The sequence below is a fragment of the Hypomesus nipponensis genome, chromosome 14 (assembly GCF_054491055.1).
Source record: "Hypomesus nipponensis isolate SF chromosome 14, ASM5449105v1, whole genome shotgun sequence".
In the NCBI taxonomy this organism is placed as follows: domain Eukaryota; kingdom Metazoa; phylum Chordata; class Actinopteri; order Osmeriformes; family Osmeridae; genus Hypomesus; species Hypomesus nipponensis.
Window position 1 is genome coordinate 16,466,160 of NC_140374.1, and position 27,971 is coordinate 16,494,130.

The 27,971-nt window shown below is 46.6% G+C and overlaps 4 protein-coding genes across 13 annotated transcripts; 2 read left to right on the plus strand and 2 right to left on the minus strand.

The window, feature by feature from the left end:
* Positions 1–523: 523 nt before the first annotated feature.
* On the minus strand, positions 524–15,723 carry sf3b3 (splicing factor 3b, subunit 3). Its single transcript, XM_084672262.1, has 27 exons — positions 15,574–15,723; positions 14,842–14,973; positions 14,474–14,629; positions 14,167–14,337; positions 13,709–13,881; positions 13,465–13,606; positions 13,264–13,376; positions 12,810–12,947; positions 12,524–12,627; positions 12,205–12,370; positions 11,770–11,865; positions 10,896–10,968; positions 10,070–10,221; positions 9,725–9,880; positions 9,139–9,294; positions 8,555–8,698; positions 8,231–8,353; positions 7,913–8,067; positions 7,021–7,195; positions 6,505–6,710; positions 5,329–5,485; positions 4,230–4,355; positions 2,957–3,169; positions 2,702–2,800; positions 1,995–2,138; positions 1,773–1,877; positions 524–1,492 (listed from the first exon to the last, which is right to left on the minus strand). Exons 2-27 carry the CDS (start codon positions 14,909–14,911, stop codon positions 1,352–1,354), a joined length of 3,654 nt encoding a protein of 1,217 aa, XP_084528388.1. The 5' UTR covers positions 14,912–14,973; positions 15,574–15,723; the 3' UTR covers positions 524–1,351.
* Positions 15,724–15,932: 209 nt separating this feature from the next.
* ccdc34 (coiled-coil domain containing 34) lies at positions 15,933–19,079 on the plus strand. Of its 3 annotated transcripts, none has more exons than XM_084672274.1 (7): positions 15,933–16,223; positions 16,563–16,824; positions 17,240–17,378; positions 17,593–17,700; positions 18,031–18,189; positions 18,339–18,468; positions 18,603–19,079. In XM_084672274.1, the coding sequence occupies exons 2-7, from the start codon at positions 16,571–16,573 to the stop codon at positions 18,809–18,811; spliced, it is 999 nt and encodes a 332-aa protein (XP_084528400.1). In that variant the 5' UTR covers positions 15,933–16,223; positions 16,563–16,570; the 3' UTR covers positions 18,812–19,079. The 3 variants fall into 3 exon arrangements, with proteins under 3 accessions (XP_084528400.1, XP_084528398.1, XP_084528399.1); XM_084672272.1 differs by lacking the exon at positions 15,933–16,223 and adding an exon at positions 16,230–16,391 and having other exon boundaries at positions 18,603–19,078; XM_084672273.1 differs by lacking the exon at positions 15,933–16,223 and adding an exon at positions 16,237–16,362.
* Positions 19,080–19,169: 90 nt separating this feature from the next.
* On the plus strand, positions 19,170–22,826 carry LOC146258817 (ras-related protein Rab-19-like). 2 transcript variants are annotated; one of them, XM_084672277.1, is made up of 5 exons: positions 19,170–19,537; positions 20,172–20,259; positions 20,906–21,094; positions 21,492–21,675; positions 21,812–22,826. In XM_084672277.1, exons 2-5 carry the CDS (start codon positions 20,209–20,211, stop codon positions 22,096–22,098), a joined length of 711 nt encoding a protein of 236 aa, XP_084528403.1. In that variant the 5' UTR covers positions 19,170–19,537; positions 20,172–20,208; the 3' UTR covers positions 22,099–22,826. The 2 variants fall into 2 exon arrangements, with proteins under 2 accessions (XP_084528403.1, XP_084528404.1); XM_084672278.1 differs by having other exon boundaries at positions 19,173–19,537; positions 20,951–21,094.
* hdhd5 (haloacid dehalogenase like hydrolase domain containing 5) lies at positions 22,397–27,424 on the minus strand. Of its 7 annotated transcripts, none has more exons than XM_084672265.1 (9): positions 26,865–27,088; positions 26,336–26,424; positions 25,378–25,581; positions 25,183–25,295; positions 24,945–25,038; positions 24,805–24,838; positions 24,544–24,718; positions 24,191–24,379; positions 22,397–23,916 (listed from the first exon to the last, which is right to left on the minus strand). In XM_084672265.1, exons 1-9 carry the CDS (start codon positions 26,890–26,892, stop codon positions 23,493–23,495), a joined length of 1,350 nt encoding a protein of 449 aa, XP_084528391.1. In that variant the 5' UTR covers positions 26,893–27,088; the 3' UTR covers positions 22,397–23,492. The 7 variants fall into 7 exon arrangements, with proteins under 7 accessions (XP_084528391.1, XP_084528390.1, XP_084528395.1 ...); XM_084672264.1 differs by having other exon boundaries at positions 25,378–25,584; XM_084672269.1 differs by lacking the exons at positions 26,336–26,424; positions 26,865–27,088 and adding an exon at positions 27,143–27,424.
* Between the last annotated feature and the right edge of the window lie 547 nt (positions 27,425–27,971).

Genomic DNA, 27,971 nt, shown 5'->3' on the forward strand with positions numbered 1-27,971 from the left:
TCTGACTGTTACAGGGTCAGAGTAGGTCAGAAGAATGACATCAGATCAGATCCAACAACAATCACTTGTCCCTGCTCTGCTCTCGTGATGTGCATGCGGAAATCAACAGATTAATCATGTCCTTGAAGACAGCAGGGCCTAGGTAGTTACTGTGAACCTTCTGGAAGCATAGAAGAATAAGAAGCCAATTAACAGTCTATCAGACATATCCCTGGACCTTGGTTCAGCCTGGCACAAACAGCCACTTTCTGTTTGGTCCTGGATGCTCAATAAGAAACAGGATGGAGCTGTTCTGAATAGCAGGGTTAGATCACAAACGGTCAGATCCTTAATGTCTCCCAAGGGGAAGAGGAAGACATGAGTCACTCGTCGCCAACTAACCAGCTGCCCTTCCCGACATGCATTGTGAAGCTAAGGATTAGGTATTAATAATTTAAAAAAAAACACTTTTACAGCAGGCTTCATCTACATGGACCAACCTGTTGAGTTCCACTCAGGTTCCAACATGAGTCGCAAAGCCATACAAGGTAAAAAAGAAAACTTTATTTACAAAACAGCTTTTTTTCCCATGACACGGGTGGAATGCGGCTGGTCTGTCCTGTGATCGTGGCTGAGGTTGGGACTTTACAGGATTGAGGAGGGTCAGACAGCACAGAGCCACAAGGTCGAAAACACCCCACCCTCAGCTAATGCACACCACAGATCACACACTACAGACAGAGCACTGCTTAGGCTATTGCATATGGTTAGACAGCCTGTCCAACTCACATTTACTTAAAGCTTGTAGCAGTTGTAAGAAGACCAGGCTAGAAAATCACATCGATTCATACCAAATTACAATAGATAGCCATTTCCATTTTACACGTGGCACAGAGTACAAAATACTCACAAGGAAGGAAATAAAAACAGTGGATGCAAATAGACAATGCATGGAAAGTACTGGGCTATCCCCATCCATAGCTAACCTTATCAGTCACCTCACACATTTTAAAATGTCACTTGCTCTAGACAGAGGCCGTTGAAACACATTTGCTTTCTATGGAACATCATTTAACCACAGAAAATGTCACAAGCTTAAGCATCAACTTATCCGTTTACCGAAAGTCACAGGACTGAGGTGTGGTGAGTATACTGGGTGCCATTAGGGCTCTAGCGGTCCAGAGACGGTGAGAGAATCAGAGACAGCAAGCTGCAGAGAAAGATGTCGGTTCTCTCACACCCACACCTTGTCACTTCATCCTGGGAGAGGAGGTGTGACTGTTCTCACAGCCAAGTTGATGTATGTTTTACGATAAACTTGTGTGTGCGTGTGTGAAACGTGTATGTTTTGAGGTGTCCATCCCAGAGTGTTCTAGAAGGCGTATCGAGTGCGGATGTCCTCCAGCTTCTTGGAGACCTCGGGCGGGGTTCTGTCGAGCTCTTCGGCCACACTCTTCTGCTTGTGAGGGTCCATGGAGTTAAACTGCTCACACAGGTCTCCATCGATCACATTCTGCACACACACACAAAACACAAATGATCGTATAGTATATATGGTATTGATAGAACATAGACAGTTCTTATCCTGCATATGTGCAGCCTTTGAACGGGCTGTTCTAAGGCTCAGCACACTGGGTTCACCATCGAATACAGGCACATGTCAAAGCCTCTGAGTCCCTATGGAGCTTTGGAGAACACTTAAGAAGTAACCCGTAGTCTTAAAACAGGTTCTTTTACAGCAGCACGTTGGGATGTGTCCGTTTTTTGTGTTTCTATTGGTTGGCTGAACCCACCTTGACGGGGAAGTAGTAGGAGCGGAAGCTGAGGTGGTCTCGGCCGCACAGCGGGGGGAACTCGGAGCGCATGTGCATCTCCAGGTGCTGGAAGAAGTCATGGTCCTGGAGACGGAACACGCGAGGGTCACACTTCAGTTCACACACTCTGTACGGTGGACGTCTCAGAACCACAGAGGGGAAGTGTGTGTGCGCATGTCAAAATGAGTGTGTGTGTGTTACCTCGTGTGAGGTGAAGGGCACCAAGATGCCTATGCCCCCAGACAGGGTGGTGTAGACAAGGGACTCGGAGCCCCCAGGGATCAGGGTGGTCTTCTGCAGGGACAGGACGGTCTCTCCTATGTGGTAGTTCATGATCACCTCCGCCTGACGAGAAGGAAGGAGGAAAAGAGACGTGGAGAGAGAAGAGGGTGAAACGGTGGCACGGTGGAATTTGGAAAGTCTTACCTCAAATAAACAAGTCAAACACCCACCCACACAAACATAGAACACAGCAGAACATTCTAACTCCACACACAAAAAAACAGAAATTGCTGACGTGCACTCTTTTTCACACTAAAGTAATTAGACAGGAAGAAAGGACGAATGGGGACTTTCCGTGATGCGTCTACCTCAACATATAGAGGCTGGTAACCCAGACCCTAGGCTAAGCTGGTAGCATGCTATGCAGGGAGGATTAGGAAACTTTAAAGACGGGACAAAGAAAACCTCCCCCATCGCAAACACTCATGCCCACAAATAAAAACAGTCCAGAACGTTCACTCTAAACCACACATGCACAAAAACATGAGTGCAGACAGCCATTTCAGTTTCCCCCGGCTTGTATGTCTTTAGTACACTCTAATTTAACAGGACAAAATACAGGAGAGAAAAAGAGAAGGAGAGAGAAAGAGAGACAACCAAGCATGGAACCAGGACATAAATAGTACCTTCTGGGAGGCTCCATTCAGAAGACCTCTATCCCACAAAGCCTTGTTCCCAGTGGGGTCCTCATCCACATCATCACTGGTGTTGGGGGGCAGACGCACCTAGGAGAGGGGAGGTCATATCAAATCATTAACATATTCATTTACGCTTATTTTTGTGTGTGCAGAAAGCAGTATATTCTTGTGTATTCCAAGGGCGGAGTTCATTGCCCTGGTGGCATTTGACCGCCCAACACACATGCACACTTTTCAACTTACAATGCTGATGTTGCCGAACTTGTCGGCCGAGGCCATGGTGTCGTAGTCCAGCAGGCAGGCGGCGGTCACCCAGCGAGGGTGGGTGTCGTCGGCGAAGATGATCAGCTGGTTCTCGTTGCGCTTGTAGCGGACCCAGAAGAGGCTCTCTTGGACATCGGTCACGATGACGCGCTGCCCGATGGTGTGGATGCCAGTCACTAGGTTGGGCACGTGCTGTGGATAAAAGACAGGGCAGGGGGGGGGGGGATTGGTCAAATATGTCGTCCAGGACTGTAGGCATGCAGGCATGTAAACACGCGGTCGTCTTCAGGTTTAGGGTTAGAAGTGTACCTGGGGTGCCTCATTCCCTCACTGCCCAGGGTTAGGGTTAGAAGTGTACCTGGGGTGCCTTGTTCCCTCACTGCCCAGGGTTAGGGTTAGAAGTGTACCTGGGGTGCCTTGTTCCCTCACTGCCCAGGGTTAGGGTTAGAAGTGTACCTGGGGTGCCTCCTTCCCTCACTGCCCAGGGTTAGGGTTAGAAGTGTACCTGGGGTGCCTCCTTCCCTCACTGCCCAAGGTTAGGGTTAGAAGTGTACCTGGGGTGCCTCCTTCCCTCACTGTCCAGGTCTCAGAGGGCCCCAGCACAACCCCAGGAGCTGGTTCTACATACTGCATGTCTACCTCACACATTCTACATCTGATGCAGCATCTGATGTTTACCCTGCAGTCACCAGACAGCCCTAATCTCCGTCACAGCTCTCTCTAATCTGTCTGACCTCTATGCCCATTGACAGAATAGACCAGACTATCTGCCACGTTGGTGCTGATATGGGGTTATTGAATGAACAACACTAGCCTTTTCAGGTGAAAGCCTTGAAAACCCCTAAGAAACCAATTAGTTTGAAAACCTTGTGAATGGTCATTTTGTTGCTCTAACTGTTTCCCCTGGTCCTCAGGACCCCTGACCCTGCATGTTTGTGGCATGACCCATTCATTAGAATCGGGTGTTGGAGCAGGGAAACACTGCTCTAACCACTAAGCTTTTGCCCTTGCTTGTGTTTCCCCAGAACAGTTATGACTCAAGACCTGACACAAATGGCTTTTGAATGTACTGATCCCCTGGAGAAAGAGATAGGCCATTAATTGGCAAACAAGGCAGCTCTCCCTATCAAGCCCAGACTAGTCTCTGATTTGGTATGTTCCAAAACCTCCTGAGTTCTTGCTTCATAGAACGTCTCAGTGTTTCCAGTCTTCCAGGCTTTCCCACCCACACTCAAGAAGCCCCCCAACATACCTTATTTTCACATTTGCGTAGCAGCTTTCTCTTTCCCAGGTCGTAGATTCGCAGCAGTTTTCCTACCCCCACCAACACCCGCCCCTGGAAGGGAGCGATTGCCAGAGGGACATCCTCCACAGGAGTCTGCCAATCAAAACACCACAGTGAGTCAGTTTGACCAATTGAAACATCCATTATCTCTCAGCCAATCCAAACAATTCATTTCTGATCCGTGTACCTTTAACCTGATCTGTATAATATACACTTTGGGGGGGGGCTTTCATGGTGGAATTACATTACATTTACATTTAGCAGACGTTTTTATCCAAAGCGACTTCCAAGAGAGAGCTTTACAAAAGAACATATTTAACATAGGTTAGTCACCCATTTCCTGAAAAATGTTGAAAGTAAAATTAGGTTATAAGATATACATACACATTTTAAGTGCAGAAAAGATCCAAGACTGTGATCGAGACTGTGTCTATATACTTCTAGCTTCTTTGTTAAACCCATGTGAAAGCATCGGCTGTTCAGGAGTCAGAAACCCACTGAGAATATCACACCTGCTGCCATAAGGTATGCGTGGGTGTGAGAAGACAAGTATACTTTTGATAATGTCTAGTATTTCAGAAAACATTGTGTTGATTTCATGATGATGTTTGTGCATTCTGCAGAGCCCGGTGGGTCAAAGGACAAACATGCTACTGAAAGGGTAACTCTTACCAAATATTCCCCAAGACTATAACTGTTTGTGTGTGTGAGTGAGAGGGGAGGGGGGGAGAGAGAGAGAGACAGTACTCCGCTAGGTCAGTGATGAACAGTTCTAAAAGAAGTCACGGAAATTCCCAAAAGCTCAGTCATGGTCCGACCACAACCAAAAACCAAAATTAGTCACTTCCTTTGTCAATCACACTCACCTTGTGTAAGTGCGTGTTCTACCCCCCCCCCCTCAAAACCCCCTTTTTAAAAGCCACCCCTCTCTACCAACTTACTATGCTGAGATCAGAGGTGTTGTAGTTCTCTCCAGTGATTATCAGTCAGAGAAGAGACATGAGAAACTCATCACTTCAACAGCATCGAAGCACTCACCCTCACTTCCTATGTCAATCGCACTCACCTTGTGCATGAACTCCAGCTTTTCCCCGCCCCCTGTCAGCCTATAGGTGTAGATGAAACCACCAGCCACAGAGCGGGGATTGAGGATCATGTCTCTGGCCACGCCCACCAGAACGTACCAATCATCACCTCCACTGGCAAAACGACACACGGTGACACTGCAGAGGGAGAGAGCGGGATGTGAGTAATGGTCTTACAACCTGGAGTACAGAAAGGACCTTCAGTATCCATACCAAACTAGGACTGGGAAATATAGCTACAAACGTTTTTTAATTCAGTTAATATCGATAGTTATTGATGAAATACCTATTTTTGATTAAGAACAGGATTATAATACATTTTTACCCACTTTACTTCAAATTTCACCATTGTATTTATCAAGGGACACAGTTAAGTTTCAACATGAACAACAATGAACACGCGCAAATTGAAACAGCAGTGACCACAGAGTGAAAATATCGAACATTGTATTGAGCAATTTTCTTATGGCTAGAGCTCCATTTTCCTATTATTTTATTGCCCTTGCATATACCGAATGATGATACACTCGCTTGGTGCATGTGGTCCCTGTGTGCCTGTCTATGCTGAGATCAGAGGTGTTGTAGTTCTCTCCATACATTCAGTCAGAGAAGAGACATGAGAAACTCATCATTTCAACAGCATATGACGAGTCTTCCTCCATAACCCCTTCTCCTCCTCCATAACCCCTTCTCCTCCTCCATAACCCCTTCTCCTCCTCCATAACCCCTTCTCCTCCTCCATAACCCCTTCTCCTCCTCCATAACCCCTTCTCCTCCTCCATAACCCCTTCTCCTCCTCCATAACCCCTTCTCCTCCTCCATAACCCCTTCTCCTCCTCCATAACCCCTTCTCCTCCTCCATAACCCCTTCTCCTCCTCCATAACCCCTTCTCCTCCTCCATAACCCCTTCTCCTCCTCCATAACCCCTTCTCCTCCTCCTCACGTCAGCCTGTTTTCTGCACACCTCATCCCTCTCCTTGTGCCGCCAACCCTCCCATCCCACTCCAGCCCCATTGTTCCCAGGTCCTCTGATCCCTAAACCTTGCCCTGCTTGGGCAGAACTTTCCTCCTCTCCAACCACCACTTGCTTCTCCACTCTTCACCCACCCCTCCTCCTCCTCCTCCTCCTCTTACTGCCCCCCACTCTCCCCCTCACCTGAAGGCAGCTTCGTTCTGTTCCAGCTGGACCAGGTCGAGGGTGGTGCCCTGGATGGGGTTGACCAGCCGCACCAGAGAAGCCCACTGCCCAGACCCAGCCTTCGGGGCTCCAAATATGGCCTCAGGCAGGTTCTCGTTCAGGAAGGCGGCCGCCATCTCTGCCGCCAGCTCTCTCTCATCCTCCCCGGCAGCCTCCACCATCTCCTGCAAGAGGCACCACGTAGAAACGAGGGAATCAGCTGAGCATCAAACCGTACACACCTGCCTGACCTGACCCGCGTTTCTGTGCGCCCACGCTGAGATCAGAGTGTGTTGTAGATCTCTCCATTCGTATTCAGTCAGAGAAGAGACATGAGAAACTCATCACTTCAACAGCATCTAAACACCCACCCCTCTCCTCTAGTACCTCTCCCACACAATGCTGCGGAGGGGTGAAAAAGCTTCACGTGCCGCCACCCCCCCACAGCCCCCCCCCCCCCCCCAACAGCGTCCCCTGCTGTTGTGGAGGCCCTACCTCGGCCATCTGCTGCTTGCGCTGGGCCTTGGTGGCTTCGGTGTAGGCGTTGTGGTCCGTCTCAATCAGGATCAGGTTGTTGGTCTCCGGGTGGATCACAAACTTCCTGGGCGTGTACTGGAGGGGGAACGCCACCTGGTTGAAGACGGCACCCAGCTTCTCCAGCGCCAGGATCCTGGGAGGAGAGGGAGGGTAGAACGATCAAAATATTTCTTATTAAATCATTTAGTTTCAGTAGGCCCAATGATGAATACACCAGCTTTGGGGGGATGGAATGAGAGGATGTGGTTAAAGAGTGAGGGAATATAATGAAGGGGGAGCTGATGTGGGGAGATAAACATGTTTGTGCTCTGATATGAGGTCTTCCCTCTATTGGAAGAGAATACATGAGGAACCCATCCCTTCCAGAGAGGAGAGAAAGGGCTCCATGACTCCCTGCGCCCCCCCCCCCCCCTTGTTTGAAGCTACCCCTGTCTACCAACTGTCTATGCTGAGATCAGAGGTGTTGTAGTTCTCTCCATTGATTTTCAGTCAGAGAAGAGACATGAGAAACTCATCACTTCAACAGCATCGAAGCACTTTACCTCCCTAACCCACTCATTCTCCTGTCAGCCTGTTTAGGTGTCCCTCCCTCCCTCCATCTCACCCGATCCCTCTCCCTGGAAGCTCCACCCTGGCTGGACCTCCAGCCGTCCAGCTTTCTCTCCAGCTTTCCGTTTGCCTACTCCCCTGCCCACCACTGTGCTCACCCTGCTGAGCCCAGCGCCTCCTTGTTTACTTACTTCTCCACCCTCAACTCACTATGCAGCTTTGCTCAGACAAGTGTTCGATGTAGAAAATAGATCAAGACCCCATCCCTTCATCAATGTGCGCTCAGTGTGTGTGTCCACACCTAAGTGTGTTGGTGGAGATGGCCACGATGCCCTCGGGGCACTGTTCTGAGGCGAAGCCGGAAGCGTACTCCAGGGTCTCGTAGGACAGGGGCGTGAGGTGGAACCGAGACTGGTAGGAGTAGCTGAGCCAGGAGCGGCTCGACATGGCCAGCACCTGCAAGGGGCCACACAGAGGTCAGAGCTCATGTCACGGTCAGCCCACTTTGAGGCTGAACTGTAGAAATCATAGAGGACTGGACAGGTTTAACACACAGGCCGACACACATCCGACTCTTTCCGATCTCTGTAAGAGCACCGATGTGACCAGGACCACTTACAGCTTCCTGTCCCTGCATCCTGACCCGGAAGAGCTTGACGGGCCGTGACCCCAGGTAGCGGGTGCGGGTGTCGGAAAGATCTCCTGTGACCGGGTCCAGGACGGTTCTGAGCAGCACGCCGTTCTGAGGGGAGAAGGGAGAAGCTTGACCACACGGCAGGATCCAGCCATGGTTACGACAGGTCAGGATCTAGTATCGACACCGCCTACTGATGGAGACCTGCCGGGTCCGACAATCATCGGCCTTATCCTTCACTTCAGATCTGAAGAGAAGGCGCACAGCTGTGAAAGATTGAGACCCGGCAGTCGGTGTGCGTGTGCGTACCTGGAGTCCTATGTTGAGGTAGAGGAAGCCGATGGTTCCCTTCTCCCCCAGCTCGTCCTGCTTCTCCACCCCGCCCATCTCCACGATGCACAGAGACTCCGGCTGGGCGGGCAGGGCCTGCATGCTGAGGGGCTGCAGGCAGTCCTGCACAACAAACACACACACACACACACACTGTAAGGATACATCACACTCACGCTGCACTCGTACCCGACATGCACTTGGGCGTTTTGCGTGGCCTCGAAGTTCCATCTGGATTAGGTTCTGGTAGTCTCATGACAGGCACACCAGGGAGCCAGGTCGAGCCAAATAAACTCTGGGCTTCATCATCACGATCCGCTCCAAGAACACATAGTACTGGTAGCTCTTAACTATCCACAGACAACTACAGGGCTCTGTGTGTGTTTCTTTCGGTCTATGCTGAGATCAGAGGTGTGGTAGATCTCTCCATTAGTATTTAGTCAGAGAAGAGACATGAAAAACTCATCACTTCAACAGCAGAACACGACACCCACATCCTTCGACATGGTGAGTTTGTGTGTGTGACATCTGTATAACATGTGTGTGTGTGTGTGCATTCATACCGAGGGGTCGAGGGAGATGATGCGGACGGTGTTGTCGACCAGCCCGACGGCGAGGAAGCGCGAGCGCTGCTCCCCAGGAGGGACGTTGGCCAGACTCATACACACCACGTCAGCAGACATCTCCTTCCTCTCCGTGTACTCATTCAACTGTCCTGACTGGAGGCATGGACAACAGGGAGAGAGGGAGAGAGGCATGGATGACAGGGAGAGAGGGAGGGAGGCAGGCATGGATGGATGGACGACATGGAGGGAGGGAGGCATGGACGACAGGGAGAGAGGAAGAGAGAGAGGGAGGCATGGACGACAGAAAGAAAGGAAGAGAGGGAGGGAGGCATGGACAACAGGGAGAGAGGAAGAGAGAGAGGGAGGCATGGACGACAGAGAGAGAGGGAGGGAGGGTTAGAAGACTACCAGTGATAAGGAACTTTGAACAGGTGACAAAATATGTGGTTGAAACAGCCTTCAGCGTGACAGAAGACTAGATTTAGGGTCAAACTCGGATCGATGGACTTTTAGTGGCATCACATGACAGTGGAACCCTCCCAGATCACAGAGGGGGTTCTGGGCAGGGGGAGCAGGTACTGACCGGGTCCATCTCAAAGTACACCAGCTCGCCCCCGGTGAGGGCGATGACCACCTGCCTCTGGTTGACGGCACAGCGGACGATCGTCTTCTTCCCGGGGGTCTTCCACTCATTTACACGCTTGTCTGCTCGGATATGGCGGATACCGTCAGGGTACACCTGGAGAGGAGGAAGAGAGGCGGAGGGGAGAAGTTAGTAGGAGTAAAGAGGAGGAGATGGAGAGAAATTAAAGAGTTTGATATGGGGGGGTGGAGAACAGTGGGACAACTGTAGAAGGAGATCACTATGAGAGTGAGGTTGGGGGGGGAGAGAGACCAATGTAAGGGTGAGGTTCGGGGTGAGGCTGACCTGGACGAGGGCGTCCTCCCCCAGCAGAGAGCAGGAGAGGGTGGGCGTGGTCCCCAGGAAGCCAGAATCCGTCACTTCCTCTACTGTCTCTCCGATGGACAACACCAGCGTGGCGTTGACGAAAGACACGATGATGTATGCGTCAAACTCATCTGTCAAACACACAGGACAGTCAGGGACACATCCTGTCTACAAGACAAGCAGCAGGCATCCGTCCAGTCTAATAAACACAGCTGGACTACTGACGTCGGAAGAACATAGCCAGCCTGGCCAGGGAGTCAGGTTGGTTTAAGAAGTTAAACAGTGATGATGGTGCAGTGTCTGTTTCTGGTCATGTGACTGCATTATGTTTCTTTCTCTAGGTTTTTGTAAGTGTGCTCTATCCACACAAGGAAAGAACAAATAGTAAGAGTGAAATATTCTGACACCCACACCCAAGCTAGCTTGTCTCAACCAGCTGCAGTGGAACTCAGCCACTGAACGGTTCACATGACTTCTGGGAAACTGCTGGCAGGGGACACAATTCAAACTAAGTGCAGCATGCTCCCAAAAGCAGACAAACATTCCGCAGTTGGAACGTGAAGGTTATGTCAAGTCAGAAAAGTGAATGGAACTGAAACCGACAACATTTTGACCAACATGTTAGTACTGCAATCTGGCATGAAAGTGGACAAAACAGTGCAGTAGTGTGTAAAGGTTTGTATGTGAACTTGTGTGGGCGAGTGAGAGGGTCAGTCAATGAGAGTGAGTCATGGTGAGTGAATGGGACAGGGAGTGAAAGAGAAAGTGAGTAGCCAACGAGAGAAAGTGAGCGCGCGAGAGATACCTTCGATATGTCTGCGTACAGTCCAGACAGCGTTGGGGTTACCAGGCAGCTCAGACACAGCCATCTCTGACACCTGCGGAAAAGAAGAGACAATGCTCAGTGTTTCCCACACAGACTAGTTTGTTGCGATGTGCCACAGAATCAACACCGTCTGCTACATATTGCGTTTCGTTATAATTTTTTCGTAACTATTTAGGTTGAAACACACAGCATATTTGTTCAGCTGCATTTCCTTTCCCTGCTCTCTGTCACTCACACGTCTCTCTCACATACACACACAGTCACAACGTCAGCACACATTAGCAACGATGCATGCCTACGCCGCTCTAGTATGACCGACAGCTATTTCAGCGAGCCTTCAGCATTAATGCCGTAGCTAAAGGTTTAGGAAGGTTGAGGATACTTTTCGCTAGGTACCTACGATGTTTTATCAAAGGTTCCCCTTCGTTCTTTTGGTGAGAAATCTTGGGAGCTAGCTACTTAGCCGGCGTCATGGAGCCGACCAGTTAAATAGTTATTTAGCACTAGCTTTGCTAGCATTTGCTGCATATGCAGAAATGATTTGTTTGTTGTTGTTGATTTTGTGAAGGTGTGAATCATTTTGGATTCATATGTAATTTAGTAAAGTTATGTGTAACAAATTATTAACAAAGGAATTATTTCGACCCGCCCCACCCCCCACAAATAGCTTCCTAATCTGTGGGAAACACTGAAGTTCACACACACCAACATGAACCTCATCACCTCTCCAGTCTGAGTCCCAAGTAGAGATCCCAAGCTTTACAACAGACACACTTCCCTCGGTGCTGCGTACAGTCCAAGTGTGTTGTGTGTATGTGTATGTACTGGAGGCCGACCCCGTGTCCAAACCTACCTCCAGTCCGTGTCGGAGCACTCTCAGGGTGGACTTGGGGCCCCGCCCACAGGCCACATACAGCTGTGGTGTGTCCTCATTGGCCAGATCAGCTATCTGTCACATACATAATGAGAGGGGGCAGGAAATCAGAATGATGGGCAGATCTCCAAACAATGATCAAGTTATGTCACTGCCTAGACATGCACGGTGGAAAGGTGTGAGTGTCTATGCTGAGATCAGAGGTGTTGTAGTTCTCTCCATTGGTTTTCCAGTCAGAGAAGAGACATGAGAAACTCATCACTTCAACAGCAGATCTGGTGGCACACACACACTCCCTCCACACACACTCTCCCTCCACACACACTCTCCCTCCACACACACTCTCCCTCCACACACACTCTCCCTCCACACACACTCTCCCTCCACACACACTCTCCCTCCACACACACACACCTGGCAGGACATGATAGGCGACAGGTTCTCCTGCTCATCCACCAGAACCAGGTTCTTAAGTGGGCGGGGCTGGAAGAAGAAGGTATCCCCCTCCTCCAATGGCATAGCAGACGAGAACTCTGGCTCTTCATCATCATCCCCCAGATGGGCTATCTGGTACAGGTAACTAAGGACGAGAGAGAGAGAGAGAGAGAGAGAGAGAGAGAGAGAGAGAGAGAGAGAGAGAGAGAGAGAGGGGGCGATCAGAACACCAAATGAGGATGGAGAGACACAAAGTAGCAATGTTTGTTTGTGAGTGTGAGGAAAGAATAAGGCTTACTGATTGCCGAACTCGGAGGCGACAAAGAGGAAGCCAGTTTTCAGCACACACATGGCTGTTGCCACAGGAATGGTGTCAAAATACTTCATTCGGATCTCTGTTACCTAAAATACAAAACATGAAGGCATGAACATCCAATAGTAGCCCTCCTCACCCGGACCTGTTTGTGTATGAGAGACTGTCTCCTGTCATCGATCCACCTGTGGTCTCGGGGTAAGGTTTGAAATCAGATAAGTGGGCCGAGAAAAAGTCTGTCCCTTCCTTTCTTGACCACTATTCCTCTTACCATCTCCTCGTCTGTCTCCAGGGTGACCTTGAAGATGTCTCCTTGCTCGGTTTGAGCCAGGAAGAAGAACATGGACTTGGTCTTGTGAGTGGCTGAGCACACGAAGATCATCCCTCGTTCTGGGTCGTCCAGGTCATTCTGAAATACAGCAGAGCGTGTTTGCATCAGCACTGACCCTTACTCCTCCACATGCACACAGCATTTCACTCAAAGGCTTTCGGCCTTCATAGAAAAGCTGACAGAAGCGTGAAGGTAGAAGACAAAAGCCTATTTGGTGCTAGAGATCAGTCTTAAAGTCCCAGGTTTAATATTTTTATTATTAAAAAAAGTTATACTAAAATGTCTCCAGTCATATCAACACTGTTCAATAGTGACAGGCATTCAAATAAGTGTTTAGATATTAAACTAAATATGTATATATACTGAAGACCATCTCGGAGAAGCATGTTCTTACCCTGCGTCTGGGGATGGGGCAGCGGATGTCAGGCTGGTCTCCAAAGTTCTTATAGGTGATGTAGTTTTCTGAACAGATCAGAACCCCACTAGGCCCATCAGAACCTCCAGGGACTGAAAAAGAAAGGAGAGTGTTTAAATTGAGCTTTTTTTTATTATTATTTTGAACTTTTAATGTGTATGAGTGGGTGAGTAGAGTTACCTGTTATGAGGAAGTTTCCATGCTCCTCCAGAGCCTCGCTGTACTTGCGGACCACATGGTTAAGACCCAGGTCCAGCTCGTAGAAGGTCAGGGTCTGCTGGGTGTTGGCAGCCGCTTCACCTGTTGGATCGTTGTCAGCTTCCTGTGAAGGTCAAGATGTTAGGAATCTTTAGTTTTGTTTTTATTGCAGGAAATCCAATTTCCCGCCACCACAGGGGCCACAGATAAGAGTGCTGGTTTTTACCTCATAGTCCATCTCAAGGCAGGCAAACATGGGGTTCTCAAAACCCACGTCGACTCCGACGAGGTGGTAGACCAGGGTGTTGGCCTTGTGGGCCTCCAGGGGAGAAGAGATAGTGAGGCGGGCGGCTGCATCTCTATTGAGGATGTACACCAGCTTCTGCTTCTCAATGGCACCTGGACATACAACACCACATCCGACTAGAATTAAAGTACTGTAAATGCATGGGTCACATACCCCTAAAGCCAGGTACAGAAGTCTTATAAGAATGCATGACATCATGGATTTAATACAGTCCAACTGCATCTTGCTGAGATCAGAGGTGTTGTAGTTCTCTCCAGTGATTATCAGTCAGAGAAGAGACATGAGAAACTCATCACTTCAAGAGCATTAATACAAATCTATGTTCACGCCTTTGCCCGTGTGTGTGTGTGTGTGTGTGTATGTCATAGTCCCCGTACCTATCATGACAGCCCTGCCCTTAGGGTCGACCGCCAGGAACTGCCCAGGAACAATGCGCCTGCAGCCACTCTTCCCAAAGGTCTCCTGGTGGATCTTCTCAAACATGTTCTTTGAGGAGTGATACTCCAGGATCACGATACGCCCCGAGTCACTGCCCACGACAATGTAGTCTGGAGGAAGAGGAGAGATGGTCGGGTCTCAGTTAATGTCTCTAACTCACAGACACACAATAGTACTGTGTTCAAACCTTCTGGAGGGGCGCCAGTCCAGGCGCACGGGGGCGCATGCACACACACACACACACACCTTTAGTTCCTCCCGTGAGCCTGAAGGCCATGAGAGAGCGGATGATGCCGAACACCTCCATGGTGAGGAGGGTGTGGACCTTCCCCGTGTTGGCATCCGGACGCAGCAGCTCCAGAGTCTTTCCCCGGGAGACAACAATCTCCTGCATCTTGGTACCTGTCCACAGACATCATGTTGCAGAGTTCAAAAGTCAGTTCATCCGCCATAGTTTATGGTAATGTATGTGTGTGCCTTAATGCTGAAATGATCAGACGTTTTAAAGATATCTCCACTGATTTCTTGTCAGAGAAGAGACATGATAGACTCATCACTTCCTAAGCACATAACCTAGAATAGTCAGGATGGGAGACCATCATGACATCCCTTACCTGAGAAATTGCCATGGATGGCGTGTGTGATGCCAGTGGCTCGTTGCAAGGTGAGGTTGTAGAGAAACATGGCTGCTGTTTGTCTCTAGGACCTTGAGGTGCAGGTCAGAGGGCCCACAGAGGCACCTGGATCTGAAGGGAACACCGCGTTAGATAACTCTAACTCTACCAGGAAAGTTTCAAAGCAGCTAACCATTGATTTAGCTTGATAGCTAGAAGCGCTGGTTGCACTTTAATAGCTGACTTTAGCGCCTATGAATCCATCTCTACGACATACGACCAGCTAACCCACAACGTGCAAAGTGCTGTGTCCCGGATTTAAATGTTGACTGTCGGGCATTGCTGGTAAGACAAACACATTGGAGTCGCAACTAGACTACATTAACTAGCAAGCTCGCTACGTAGCACTCGCATCAGTGCTAGCTGGTTAGCATTAAAAGTGGCCGATATTGAGAACAAGTCCAGTATAGGTACAGTTTCAAACGCATCTACCCGGGCACTCAATATTACCCCTACACATTACACAATAAAAGAGATGTATTTATAAATAGGAAGCCATCATTCATTAGCAGCGTGGTAGTTACTACACTAGCTAGCTTTGCAGATGTAATCTCATTCATACAAAGGTCGGCAAACTGCCACCCTAATCATTAGTTATGTATCAAAATGCATAGGGATATAGCAATTATTGGGTTTGTGTTTGAATGCAGATACTAAATTAAAATGTTTTACCGGTGTGACGATCAAGATGGTAAGGATATCGTTTGGATACAGAAGGTATTTCAAACTATAAATATTTTAAAACTTCGTACACAGAACGTAGGACTGCAGGGTCGCGGTTTTGTCAACCTCCTAACGTCACATCCTGTTCCTGGTTGCCAAGTAATTTCCAACAACCCCAACAATCCCCCACTAAGGTCACCAACACAAAGATGGCTTCCAAAACGTAATAAGTACATTAGATGTGTACATTATTACATAAAAATATGTAATACATGTATGTACATGAGTTAAATTCACCCAAACAAATTTGTTTTGCTATACTGTGATTTGTGTGGGTCAGTTTGTTTTATACGATTGTTTTACAAATCTGGCATCCCCAAAGCGTAGTAGAGACTGTGAAGTTTACGTTTTGTTCCCGAGGGGGTGACAAAGCACATGATTAGTGATCGGCTTTCTAACTTGACAAAAAATGTGTTCGCCTGACTGTGTTGTTTTTATTCATGTCGTTAAAAAACAGCAAGCAAGCAAGATGCTAGAAATGCTAGAATAGAACCTTGATACCATTTTCTTTCTTCTGCATCTGTCGCTGTGGTAACCGTAGCGTCAGAGCGTCTGCTAGATGCGTCGTGTTCAGACCTTCTGATTGGACGAGGCAGAGCGTAATGTATCATGGGAAACGAAAGTTGTTTGCAAGCACAACTTGGATTTATTTCTAGAAGACACTTGCAAGATAATAATCCTTACGATATTACAAAATCGAGTATTGGTCAAAGTAGAGCATAGCCTGACATGTTTTAGGTAATCCTCGCAAAGGATAAAATTGCAGGGTCAGTTAAGTAGAAGCTGAAGTAACTATCTTACGAGATTAGCTAACCAACAACTTGACTCTTTGTTGTCGCTTAGTAAAATCTGCAAAGAGCTAAAACATTATCTAATTGCTTGTTGATGACATGAGATGCTGCCCATTCATCAATTAACCAAATGTATTTGTAATTCAGGTGAAAAGATGACAACGTTCCCCACCTCTGCCTCGAAGAGTTTCAGCTCGACCCCATTGAAGAAGCAAAGCAGTGGCACTGATTTACACAGATCTAAAAGTGTGGACGCCGACTCACCACACGGCTCCACGTACTCCCTGCTCTCGCCCATTTATCACGACAGCTTTGACAGTGATGAGGAGGGCCTGAGTCCTGCAGCAGGTCGTCTCATAGACACCTCAGCAACACAGAGCGAAGATGCAAGACCCGTCTCCCCTGCCAGGTCTGACTGGTGATCAATTCTAGCACCGCGAGGGTGTAATCTGTGCTTCATGACGTTCAAATGTTATTTTAAATATTTGGATAGCATTTAATTATCAAGGACTGGTCAGAAGCAAAACTATTTTCAAGCAAAGATGAAGTCTAACCTGGACTAGACAGAATAGGATTATTGTCTGTGTTAGTCTAGTGGGATTAGGATTACACTAAGTAACAGCCATTTAATTAGGGGAAAACAAGGTTTGTTTCAATGGAAACACGTCTGACTATTACACTACCAAGCGTGAAGATGTCATCCTACACAATGAAAATACTTACATTTAAAGCTGAAAGTTCTAGGTTTGTATGTGATTGTGTTTGTGTTTCTCATTTGTGTCACGTTTGTGAGTATTAACACACGTGTGTTTTATGTGTTTCAGAGTGGAACTGCCTCGGAAGCCTCCTCAGAGCACCAAGGCTGAAGGCGGTGACCCTACAGCGTCTCTCAATGCCTGGGAACGATGGCTGGTGTGCAAAGCCAAAGATGAGAGAATCAGAATGGAGAGGAAAGCAGAGGAGGTGCACTATACTCGTCTATTTGGGGGTTTAAAAGATTGGAGTAGTTGTTGACCTTCCTGTTTGTTTGTTTTTTCTAGGTTTTTTTGTATGTTCTACTCTCACTGAAATGTATATATATGTCGTTACACGTGATCAAATGTCAGGATTTGGAATTACTAATCACTTGTTCTTGGATAACTGAGAATGGCTGACAGGCTTTTGCGTTATAATCTAGGAGCGCGTAGAGAAAGAGAAACAAGAGAAGCAGGAGATAGAGCAACATAGAAAGAAGATGGTTGTGGAGGAAAAGATCCAAGAGTGGCTGAAGATGAAAAGAGAGCAGGTACATAATTTTCTGCTTGTCATGAAATTACCCTCAAGGCATTACACATTGCATATTCTTAGCCTAGGGCTAACACTGGGGCTAAGAAGGTTCTAAAAATGCTTTTAGCTCTAGGCTAAGTGCAGTGTGAAAAGCCGACTAGAGTCCCTGAGGAGATTCCTTTTCTAAAACCTAACCTAACTGACATGTGAATGTATGGTTCCCACCGACAAAGCCAAGGGAAGGCACCCTGCCTGATTTGAGAATCACATTTGTGAACGCACTGATATCAATGGCAGCGTTGGGGGTGTTTTTCCTGCAGTGCTGTGAGACCTGGTTTCTGTTCCCCAGGAGAAGCATGAGAAACAGCAGAAGCAGAGCCGACGGCAGGAGGAGATGCAGAAGCAGCAACAGAAGCAAAGGGAGGTGGAACAGAAAGCCGAGCAGAAGTACAGAGAGTGGCTTCGGAGGAAGAACCAGGAGAAAATGGAGAAGGAGATGAGAGAGAAGGTGGGTTTACTCCTACACCGAGTAATCTATACTCGCACACTAACAATTCTGACAATACACCAAACACTATTTACAATAATGGTCATGTTTTTTCATAGAAACCATTCTTAGGCAGTGATATTAACTTTTTAACTTTTTTTGTTTTTCAGGAGGAGGTGGAAAAGAAAGAGGCTCAAGAGAGGGAGAGGAGACAGAGAGCAGAGGAGAAGTTTAAGGAATGGCTAGCCAGTGCTCAGGACAAGAGCCAACCATGTCCTAAGACAGCAGGTTGCTCCAGAGGTAAGAAGACATTATTATTTAAAATGAATAAGACCTTTTGTTATACAACAATCAAATTGCATACAAATAAAACAAAGTTATGCCACAAGATCACACCTGCTGACATACTGTTTTTCTGATGCTGCTCCCCATAGGTGTCTATGACACCACATCCTACCCGTCTCCCAGCTTCTACAATCCAGTCCCATGGAAACCCATCCACGTACCACCACCAGAGAAACCACCAAAGAAGAAAACCTCCCATAGAAAAGTGCAAAGTCAGCCTAAATACCAGCATAGTCCCAGGATGGCCTTCAGACTGAGAGACACAGTGAGCTCAGCTCATCTGCAGACTAGGAGATGACACAGGATGAGTTGTGACAATTTTGCTAATACTGTGGAAACACTGGAAACAACTGCACATTAAGTCCTAAAGTTGCTGGTAGCTTTACAGCAGGTATATGGGTTTTACAAATGAGTGGCCAGATAGTGGCTTATAACATAATTTCAGTATTTGTATACATTTGTACATTATACTTTTTATATATATGTTCTGGATTTCATAAATTTTACCACTTGAGTCATTGACACCTATACATTAAAACCATCACTGATACTTGATACTTTTCTTAATTTCGATTTAACAGGATACACGGACAGCCTGCCTAACTGTTATGTTACAAGAAAACATTCTTTTAGCAAATCCTTTAGTTCTAGCCCTTGATGTGGAAACATCATGTGACTTCACAAACACAAACTTATCCATTGACTGTCTCCCTTTCTCCCAAACACATTCTCTCTCACAGTCTCTACTTCTCTCTCTCTCTCACTCTTGCTCTCTGAGCAGAGAAAGATGGTGGCTGTGGGGCCAAAGATAGGCCAAGCATGGTACGCCCATCACACTCACACATTGTTCTTTGTCCAGCTGGGACTTGTGCTTTGGTGGGCTGAGATGACGACAGACAGCCTGTGTGGGAGGAGAGAGGGAGCGGGGTGAGGGGTAGAGAGTGAGGGTCTCACACGACAAAGCAGTTGAGACCTTATCACACCACTTAACATCTGACTGAGAGGTCAATATATGAAGCCTGAGGTAAAGCTGTTTTTCTTACAAGTGTAAATTAGCTTTATCATTATCCCCCAAGATTACCTTATTTCATAGAGTGTTGTCCCATTTCTTGAATGTAAATGTCTTGTTCTAAATTTAGTCCTTGTCACGTGTTATCGACTGCCATGGAATGTGTCAGTTGAATGCAGTTGTGAGGCTACAGATAATGGGAAACAATCAACCCAAGGCTCTATTTACATGTGTGTTATTGTAGTCTTTATGACAGCTCTCCAGGGTCCAAAGGACACCTGTTTAGGCAAAAGAAACAAGTGTATTGTTTACATTTAAACTACAGGCAGCTTAACTTAATAGGGAGTGTCTCATTCTGTTTGTCAAAGGATGTGTACACAGCAAGCACAGCACCGAGGAAGAAGTCTTGCTGATAATGAATTGCTCCAGCAACAACCACATCTCTGACTCCCTTGTGATATAAATCTAGTGGAAAGGTTGTGAGACAATAGGACAGGAATTTCAGTTAAGCAATGTGGAATTTAATGTCACGTAATTACATTGAGTTCAAAGTGATAGGGCTTTAGGTTTGTGTCTTGTCAGGGTATAACCTTGTACTGTATAATACATATCTGAGTGATGGATGCCACCACATTCTTATTAATATCAGAGAGACTGTACTGTACCAAGAAACTACACCTCCCAAGATGCAGTGGAGCAAGTGGGCCGGCAGCTGGAAATCACACCTACCAAGACAGGTAGGGGGAGCTTTAGTTGTCCTATAGCAAGTGAAGGTGGGGAAAGGTTGACTGAAAAAGAGAGGACGTGCAGTGTAAAGGGCATAAGTACACTGGCTGGGCTAGAGTTATTTGCCTAAACAACATGTGAAGTGACATGATTCTGTGGCTGGGGAGCGGAGAGATGGATGCCAGGGGAGCTGGGAGATAGATTCTCTGGAGTAAACACACCTGATACACCCTTGGCATGGAGGAAGGAATCCTTGGTTATTTCCTTCAACATTATCCACGCAGGATAAGGAAACCGTTTCGCCACTTTTGCTGGGTTGATGAGCACCTGTTGGCAGGATGAAGTTCTCTTGTGCTTTGTTAAGAGAAACAACCTTTTGATGGCAATAGTGGGCTCAACGATGGTGAGATCTATGTTGAGCTATAGCTAGCTCCATTGGTGTCATTTTGGACAAGTGGATTCTTGTGTTGTTTTTTTTTTTACTAACACTGATGGAATGTCTGGATTTGTGACAAGGCTGTGATCATCTCTGTCATCAGTCACAATTATTACTGACGTAGTTCAGGCAAAACGCAAAAACAGTTTTAGTCTTTAAGGTAAAGGAGTTGGAGTGTTGCTTCAGTCTGGTCTACTCCTGTGTGGCTACTCACAATGCAGCCCTCAGGACCCGGGCAGGATGACTCCTTTGACTTCCTGTTCAAGATCATCCTCGTTGGTGACTCAGACGTGGGAAAGACCTGCGTGGTCCAGAGCTTCAAATCTGGGATGTTTTCAGAAAAACAGCAGAACACCATTGGGGTGGACTTTACTGTTCGCACCATGAATATTGATGGCAAGAAAGTGAAGGTATGTATCACCCTCATTCTTATTTCCTATGGTGGCAGGGTTCTGTTTAATTTTGTTATTGCTTTCATAACACCATGCATGCATGTCTTGTAAAACAATTGTGCAGAAAGATATCTTAAATGTTACATTATGGGACCATGTCAACCTTGTTCAATAAACCCTCTGACTAGCCTCCTAAGCAAATACTTTTAGGCTTGTTCACTGCTGTTCCTTTACAAACAAACAGGAGTGTGCCTCAGATCGTGTGTATGCCCCCTGGCTGTGTGACATGTCTTTTGAAGGAACACTTATTATTGTCTAGTGCCTTTCAAAGTACAGCTACAATAGGGCCAACTGCCATCTGAACCACATTCAGTATGTCTTCTTGTGTGTCTGTGTGTGTGCGGGCGGTGTACAGCTGCAGGTGTGGGACACAGCAGGGCAGGAACGATTTCGCACCATCACCCAGAGTTACTATCGCAGCGCTCATGGAGCCATGGTGGCCTATGACATCACACGCCGCACCACCTTTGACTCTGTGACCAACTGGATCAATGAAGTGCAGCAGTACGGGGCAGCCAGTGTGGTGCTCATCCTCATTGGTAAGTCGGAGAGAACTCAGAGGCCCTGACTGTCCTTAGAACACAGCTACAGAACACAGCTATGTGATCACTCTCATTGGAGATCCTCATTGGAGATCTCATTGGTGATTCATTTCCTCTTTCCACTCTCACACAGGTAACAAGTCAGACCTGGAGTCCCGAAGACAGGTGCTTTTTGAGGATGCATGCACCCTGGCAGAGGAGAGGGGAGCTCTGGCCGCCCTAGAGACCTCAGCCAAGCAGGCTCAGAATGTCGAAGCCGCCTTCATTTTGATGGCCCGGGAGTTGCTAGCACGCAATGGCATGACCGTGACTGACGAACCTTCCCAGGCCTTGCCGCACTTCCTGCTCGGCACCAACTCTCATCCAATCCACGGCCCTGTTTCATCGGATAAGAAGTCATGTGATTGTAAAGGAGCCTAAGGTGAAGATGAAAGGAATGAGAAGGATGGTTGGTGAGACTGTTGGCTGACCAGTCAATCTAAATGTGTAGTTCCTGAGAGCAGGGGAAGAGGAGGGAAGCTGTTCTACAGAAACTGTATGTGTGAGGCTGTATGTTGGGATTAAGACCAATACAATGTAGTGAAACATTTCTCTGTTGAAAGTGACTATCAGTGTTAGTTAGTTACGTGATATGCAGTAGTACTTTTCACAATAATCACGGCCAGTAAGACTTAAAAAAAATATTTTATCAAAATTAAATGAATGAGTAAAAGTGGTATTTTATTTGAAATAGGCTTTCCCTTCATGTTTTATTTCTCATGATTATTCCATTCAATATATTTGGTCAATTTCACAGTTTCACACATGCAATCAGAAGCCTTGGCAGATTTACATTCTGTAAAACATTTTCTAGTAAAAACAATTTGTCGATTAAATAAAATGTTAATGCTGTAATTTCTTCTCCCAGTCTGGAAAAACAGGATGTGTCTCGTAAACAATTATCCACAAATTAAACTTATAATAAAAGATAAGCACCAATTTTAACAGTACAGTAAATCAGTTATTGATAGGATATTTTGCAATAGAGACAAAGAAAAACAAATACAAATAACTACAGACAACTATACCTTAATAATTTTGAATGCATCAGTGCACTTTGGTTTGATAATATTTACCAATATTCTTAATAAAACAGTTCACAAAAACAACATACTGTCACTTTCTTTAAAAATCAAGACACTTTACAGTAATGAAAGTCACAAATCTCAAAAGGCAGCTTGAGAAATGTCTGTGGAAGTTATGTTATTCAGTTGTTCTTCTTTGCTCGGTGATCTGTGGAACAAGGACATGTCAGAGTGGACAGAAATGTTTCAGTTCAGTGCATAGGCTGAGGGAGAGAGTTAAGGAAGTCTCAACCCATTGATCAGAGTCTCAAATAAGTAGTGATCATGACATGAACTGTTTGTTGGCTGAAGATTCTTGTTCTGAGTCGTAGCTAAATCACAGTCTGTTCACAGTTCCTCCCAACAACCAGAGAGAATATAGGAGGTCCCGATGATGCAGTTAAATTACATTTAAAAAAACAGAAAAGACTTACTATTAGTGTAATGTACTTAATTGGGGTATCACGTAATTGCACTATGACATATAGATTTAGCAGATTTCAAGCGGACGTCTTGCAGTCTCTAGGCACTTATTACAGATATGTACGGCAGGATAGGAGTTAAAAGTATGGTTAAACAGTGCTAGTTTTCTTGTTGAGATGCAAACATATTGTTTGTTGCAAGTAACTCGGACCAGTGAGAATAAGAAGGTGACTCAGCAGGACGGAGATTGAGGTGTGTGGAGGGGGGGGGGGGGGGGTCAGACAGGTTCTACTCCAGCGGACAGCCCTCCTTCTGGAACACCAGCTCCACAGCCTCCCTGACATCCTGCACCAAGAAGGACGGATGGGTCAGGCTGGGGTCGAAACGGAAGTCCCTGTGGCCGTGAAAGATGCGGTGCTCTGTGACGGTGTGGTGGGGGTCTGGGGGCAGCTCCTCCTGGTCCCGGCTGTACACGCCCGTACATACCAAGATAGAGACACAAGCCTCGGGCTGGTTCTCTTTCACCCCATACACACCAGAACCCCCGCCCAGCTCTGTGGAGGTCATGCCGGGGCCGTCCTCCGGTTCCTCCCCCTGGGACTCTCCTCCTCCGCCCCCCTGGCGGGCATGCAGCTGTGCCCTAGCCCGCCTCGTGGCCTGGAGGTAGCAGTTATAGAGGTTGGCACCATAGATGTCTGACATGGGGTTGTCACTGAGAGGAAGACATGGTTTAAAAAATAAACAGGATTAGTGGAGAATATTTACTATTGATGATTCTTTTTTATAAACATGTTTTTTAAGGGATCAACACAGTGATACAGCACCAGGGGAGGTTACAAGTCTACACCCAGACATCGACATTACTTCCTTCTCAGAAACAACAGCCCTGATCATTTGACAGGCCTTCTCCATTCTTGGTTTTGATGCAATACTAGGTACTTCAGTGTGTAGTGTCATTTGAAATCCTCCAAGTGAGAGTGGCCTACCCGATGGCGTAGAACCGCTTCACAGGCTGGGTCCAGCCCAGGCTGTCAGCCTGCTGTTTCACAAGCAGCTCTGCGTAATTATACGTCACAATGCTAGGCTTCCCTATCAAAGCCTCATACTTCAGGTCACAGCCTGTGATCTTCTTATACAGACTTTCCAGGCACACTAGAAACATGCCATGGCCAAATCTACAAAACACAAAACGTTAAGTTAGTTCTGAATCAGATGTCGATCTAACTTGTTCTGAGTTATATGTGACGATAATCTGACCATGAGCATATAGACTGATTCAGAGTAGAGAACGTGGTGTGTATAGGTACATTTCTGTGTTGGTGTTTTTGTATATGCAGACCGAGGATTTTTCGCCTCTGCCATCCACAAGAGGTCCATATTACAGGCCAGCACTGGGATGTGAGGGTATTTCAGCGATGTCACGGTACTTCCTGGTTGCCCATTGGTTAGGAGGACGTCAATAATCAGCTGGAGGTTAGTCTCCCATCTGACTGGCTCGCCAAACAGAATGATTGCTGTGGAATGTTACAATAGCAGAACATGTCAATATATGTACATCTCTTTTGGCTGTCGGTCCAGTCCAGTTGGTTTAGAAACTTACCATCTATAGGTGGTAGATATTTAGTTGATGGAACCTGTAAAATATATCACCTAGTTTCACATTTATTTTCTGACCAAACAAAAAAAGGCCTTTGTTTTACATGATGACCTCAGCTTTTTGAAGTGTTCCTGGACACTTACATTGTATTTCGGTCTCCTATTATGATCCACCACATCAAGCAAAGGATATGCCTCTCTCAGCATATCAACGGTCACAACGTTCTGGAACCCTAGCCTGGAGTCGGACTGGTTAAGGTCAACAAAAGGATGATCCTATCACGTCTGCTCTGTTGTGGCATAGTCTGGCATTTCGAGTACAGCCTATGTTTGAGGCCCATGCTCTGTTATTACAGGATGACTATGAAGGTAATAAGGATACTTGTGAGCCACCTCTACGACTTGGCCCTGTCCTGACACCAGCACACACATGTTGTGGAACTGGCTGAACATATGCAGAGGACTGTGGGACAGCATCACCTGGTCTGGAGACACCTGAGAAGAAAAAGAAAACTCAAGTCAAGTTCAAAAGCATTGACCAGTACACCAGTCAATCACAGATTGGCTTGAAGCTCACCTTCACTTCCAGCAGGTGTGATAGCTGCTCAGCCTTGGCCTGCCTCATACAGTTTCCTGCATTGGTCACAAATACCACAGGAACCTTGTACTTTCCATTCCGGTCTACCAGGTTCCTGAAGCACTGTTTGGCAGCAGGGATAGGCGTCCTACCCCTCACCAGCACCCCATCAATGTCAAACAAAAGTCCAAAAGACTTGTAGACCTGCTGGAACCAGGTTGAGGGTGATTTAAAATGTCATGTTTACAAACTAGAATAAGCATTACAGAGCCTGCAAATGGTGACATGTTGTATAGATGTGGGTGATCTGTAGAGAGTCTAGAAGGGACACCATACGAAAAACAGCTGTAGTTGTATTGAGGGGCAGACGTTGTTGTGATAGGCTACAGCTCATGGTTTCATCAGGTAAAATAGACTAAGACTAGGCTATAAGATAAAGATAGAGGCAACGGCTCAGACAAGCGTCTTCCACATACTAAAGTAAACTTCCTATAGCGAAGTTTGAAGTCCCTTTATAGACACCCAAGCAGCGATGTGTCTTCATTTTTTCATATGTATATGATTCTGTGACCAGTTGCTGAAAAACCGCTCGTGGGGCAAGGGGCTGTCCTTACTGGTCATGCAACTCAGACCACAAGCAGACCATGGACGGAGCTAGCAGCTGAGCAGTCTGTGTCATGTAAGCAACAACCTACAGCTTTGATTTTTAGGACACACACTCGACACTTAAAACAGTAACAACCCACTAGAACTCTTACACAGACGACGAGGATCCTCGTCCTGAGAAAACTTACTGTCCATTAAATTGACATAGCCTAGGCCTAGAACTAATACCCTAGTAGGCTTCCCATAAGGCATTTTACAGCATTTAGAGTGATATTAATGACAGACTAATTAAGCTAAATCACCGTAGCGTACAGCAGTAGCAATCTGAATATTGTCTATAAACATTACTTACACTGCTGTACTTCCGTGATGTTGGAAGCGAATCAAGTTTTCCAAGTAGTCGCCAACCACTTTTTAAAATACTGAATCTTTGCAAAAATTCTGCCATTTTCCAAGTAAAAAATAATCACAGTTGACACAAGCAGCAGTAAGATAGCATTAATCAACTTGCTGTCGCTGGACTACACAGGCTGCTCAAATAGAAACGCAGCGCGTCTTTCATTAGTTGTCCTTATCAATAACTAACTACCATGCATCGTCGGGTCAACACATGTAGGCTACAGCTAGGCCTACAAGCTAAAATGATCCCGCCTGTTTTTTTTTATCTATGGTTTCGATTTATTTGAAGTTACCCGCCCGTCCTCTCGCTTTTCTGTAGGCCTACCATAAGTTACGTAATGAGTAAAGTCGATCTAATCGTCATCGTCTAAATTAAGATCTCCCGCAAACAAGACATTTTTTGATCGAAAAAAATCCTGTAGAAATCTAAACAACAATAAAGGTCTGTTTAACACAAGCTTATAATATGCAACAAGGCCTACGTGCGTATGGTAGTGGTGGGTGGAACATTCCTTGTGAAGCTTTTGAGTTTTCTTCCGGTTTGTGACTGATCTGACAGCTGCACCTCGAAACTCGCTGGCGCTGGACTACACATACAATATAGGCTACTCAAATAGAAAAGCAGTGCGCCTTTCATTAGTTAGCCTTATCAATAACTAATACTGTACAATTCTACGGTTCTGCTCTTCACCAAGAGCTGTAAGAAGGCATGCTGATGCATCACCGCCCAGCTACCACTCCCAACCGTAATCACTTTTACCTGCTACCAGAGAATGTCTAATATAGAGAGAACTGCCACTCTCAGGAAAGTTCCGGGTTCTGAACTGGTTGAAATTCCATGTGAGGGCGCTAACGAGCGAGTGCAGAATGAATGGAGGTCTATGGACGGGTACCCCTCAAAATCCACTTTTCTCAGGATATAATTTTTTGTCCAGTAATTTGAATTCTGAATTCGAAAGGGGAGGCCAAAAAAATACACAATGCCGGGTTTTAGATTTTTTGAAAGTCGCCTTTCTGTTCTAAAAAGCTTTAGAAAATGTCATTGACGTCATACACATCGTACGACCAGAGCTACTGCTTGACGGCAAGCTATGGTCACTTACTTTTTTCTCTCAGGGCATCGACAACACAGCTGACAGGTCAGGCTCTCCCTGTCAATACACATGCTTGAAAGAGTTTTGGCTTGCTAATGTTGTTGCTAATGTTGCTAATGCTCCGACATTCTGATTCCGCTTCGGATGCCATCAAGCGGGAGCTCTGGTCGTATCAGTCCTTTACTAACCAATCAGCATTCAGTAGCAGAATGCTAGTGTTATGGGCAACAACGACTCACCATGTAAGAAATCAAAAGGACATAAGTACTCGTTCATTCAATTTTCGACCTATAATCCATGTTTAACATGCACAAACTACAATCAAATCGGAGATTTTTCAACGACAATCAGGCGAAAGAGACAAATTTAGCCGTTTAGCTCCATAGACTCCCATTCAACATGCACTGGCTCGCGATCACCCCCAGTGGAACTGTGGTGGAACTGCAGCCAAATTCGGTACAATGGGGTTTAATAGCGAGTGGCAAGGCTCTCCTT

Coding starts and splice junctions, on each gene's coding strand:
- sf3b3 (XM_084672262.1), bottom strand. CDS start 14,911: ATGTTTCTCTACAACCTCACCTTGCAACGAGCCACTGGCATCACACAC. Junction 13,882..14,166: donor GGGCAGGGCTGTCATGATAG/GTACGGGGACTA, acceptor TTGTATGTCCAG/GTGCCATTGAGAAGCAGAAG. Junction 13,377..13,464: donor TGGAAACTTCCTCATAACAG/GTAACTCTACTC, acceptor TTTCTTTTTCAG/TCCCTGGAGGTTCTGATGGG.
- ccdc34 (XM_084672274.1), top strand. CDS start 16,571: ATGACAACGTTCCCCACCTCTGCCTCGAAGAGTTTCAGCTCGACCCCA. Junction 16,825..17,239: donor AGACCCGTCTCCCCTGCCAG/GTCTGACTGGTG, acceptor TATGTGTTTCAG/AGTGGAACTGCCTCGGAAGC. Junction 17,379..17,592: donor TGGAGAGGAAAGCAGAGGAG/GTGCACTATACT, acceptor GTTATAATCTAG/GAGCGCGTAGAGAAAGAGAA.
- LOC146258817 (XM_084672277.1), top strand. CDS start 20,209: ATGCAGTGGAGCAAGTGGGCCGGCAGCTGGAAATCACACCTACCAAGA. Junction 20,260..20,905: donor AATCACACCTACCAAGACAG/GTAGGGGGAGCT, acceptor CTCACAATGCAG/CCCTCAGGACCCGGGCAGGA. Junction 21,676..21,811: donor TGTGGTGCTCATCCTCATTG/GTAAGTCGGAGA, acceptor ACTCTCACACAG/GTAACAAGTCAGACCTGGAG.
- hdhd5 (XM_084672264.1), bottom strand. CDS start 26,892: ATGTTCCACCCACCACTACCATACGCAC. Junction 26,425..26,864: donor CCCACCACTACCATACGCAC/GTAGGCCTTGTT, acceptor GGAAAATGGCAG/AATTTTTGCAAAGATTCAGT. Junction 24,380..24,543: donor GCAGAGGCGAAAAATCCTCG/GTCTGCATATAC, acceptor TGTGTTTTGTAG/ATTTGGCCATGGCATGTTTC.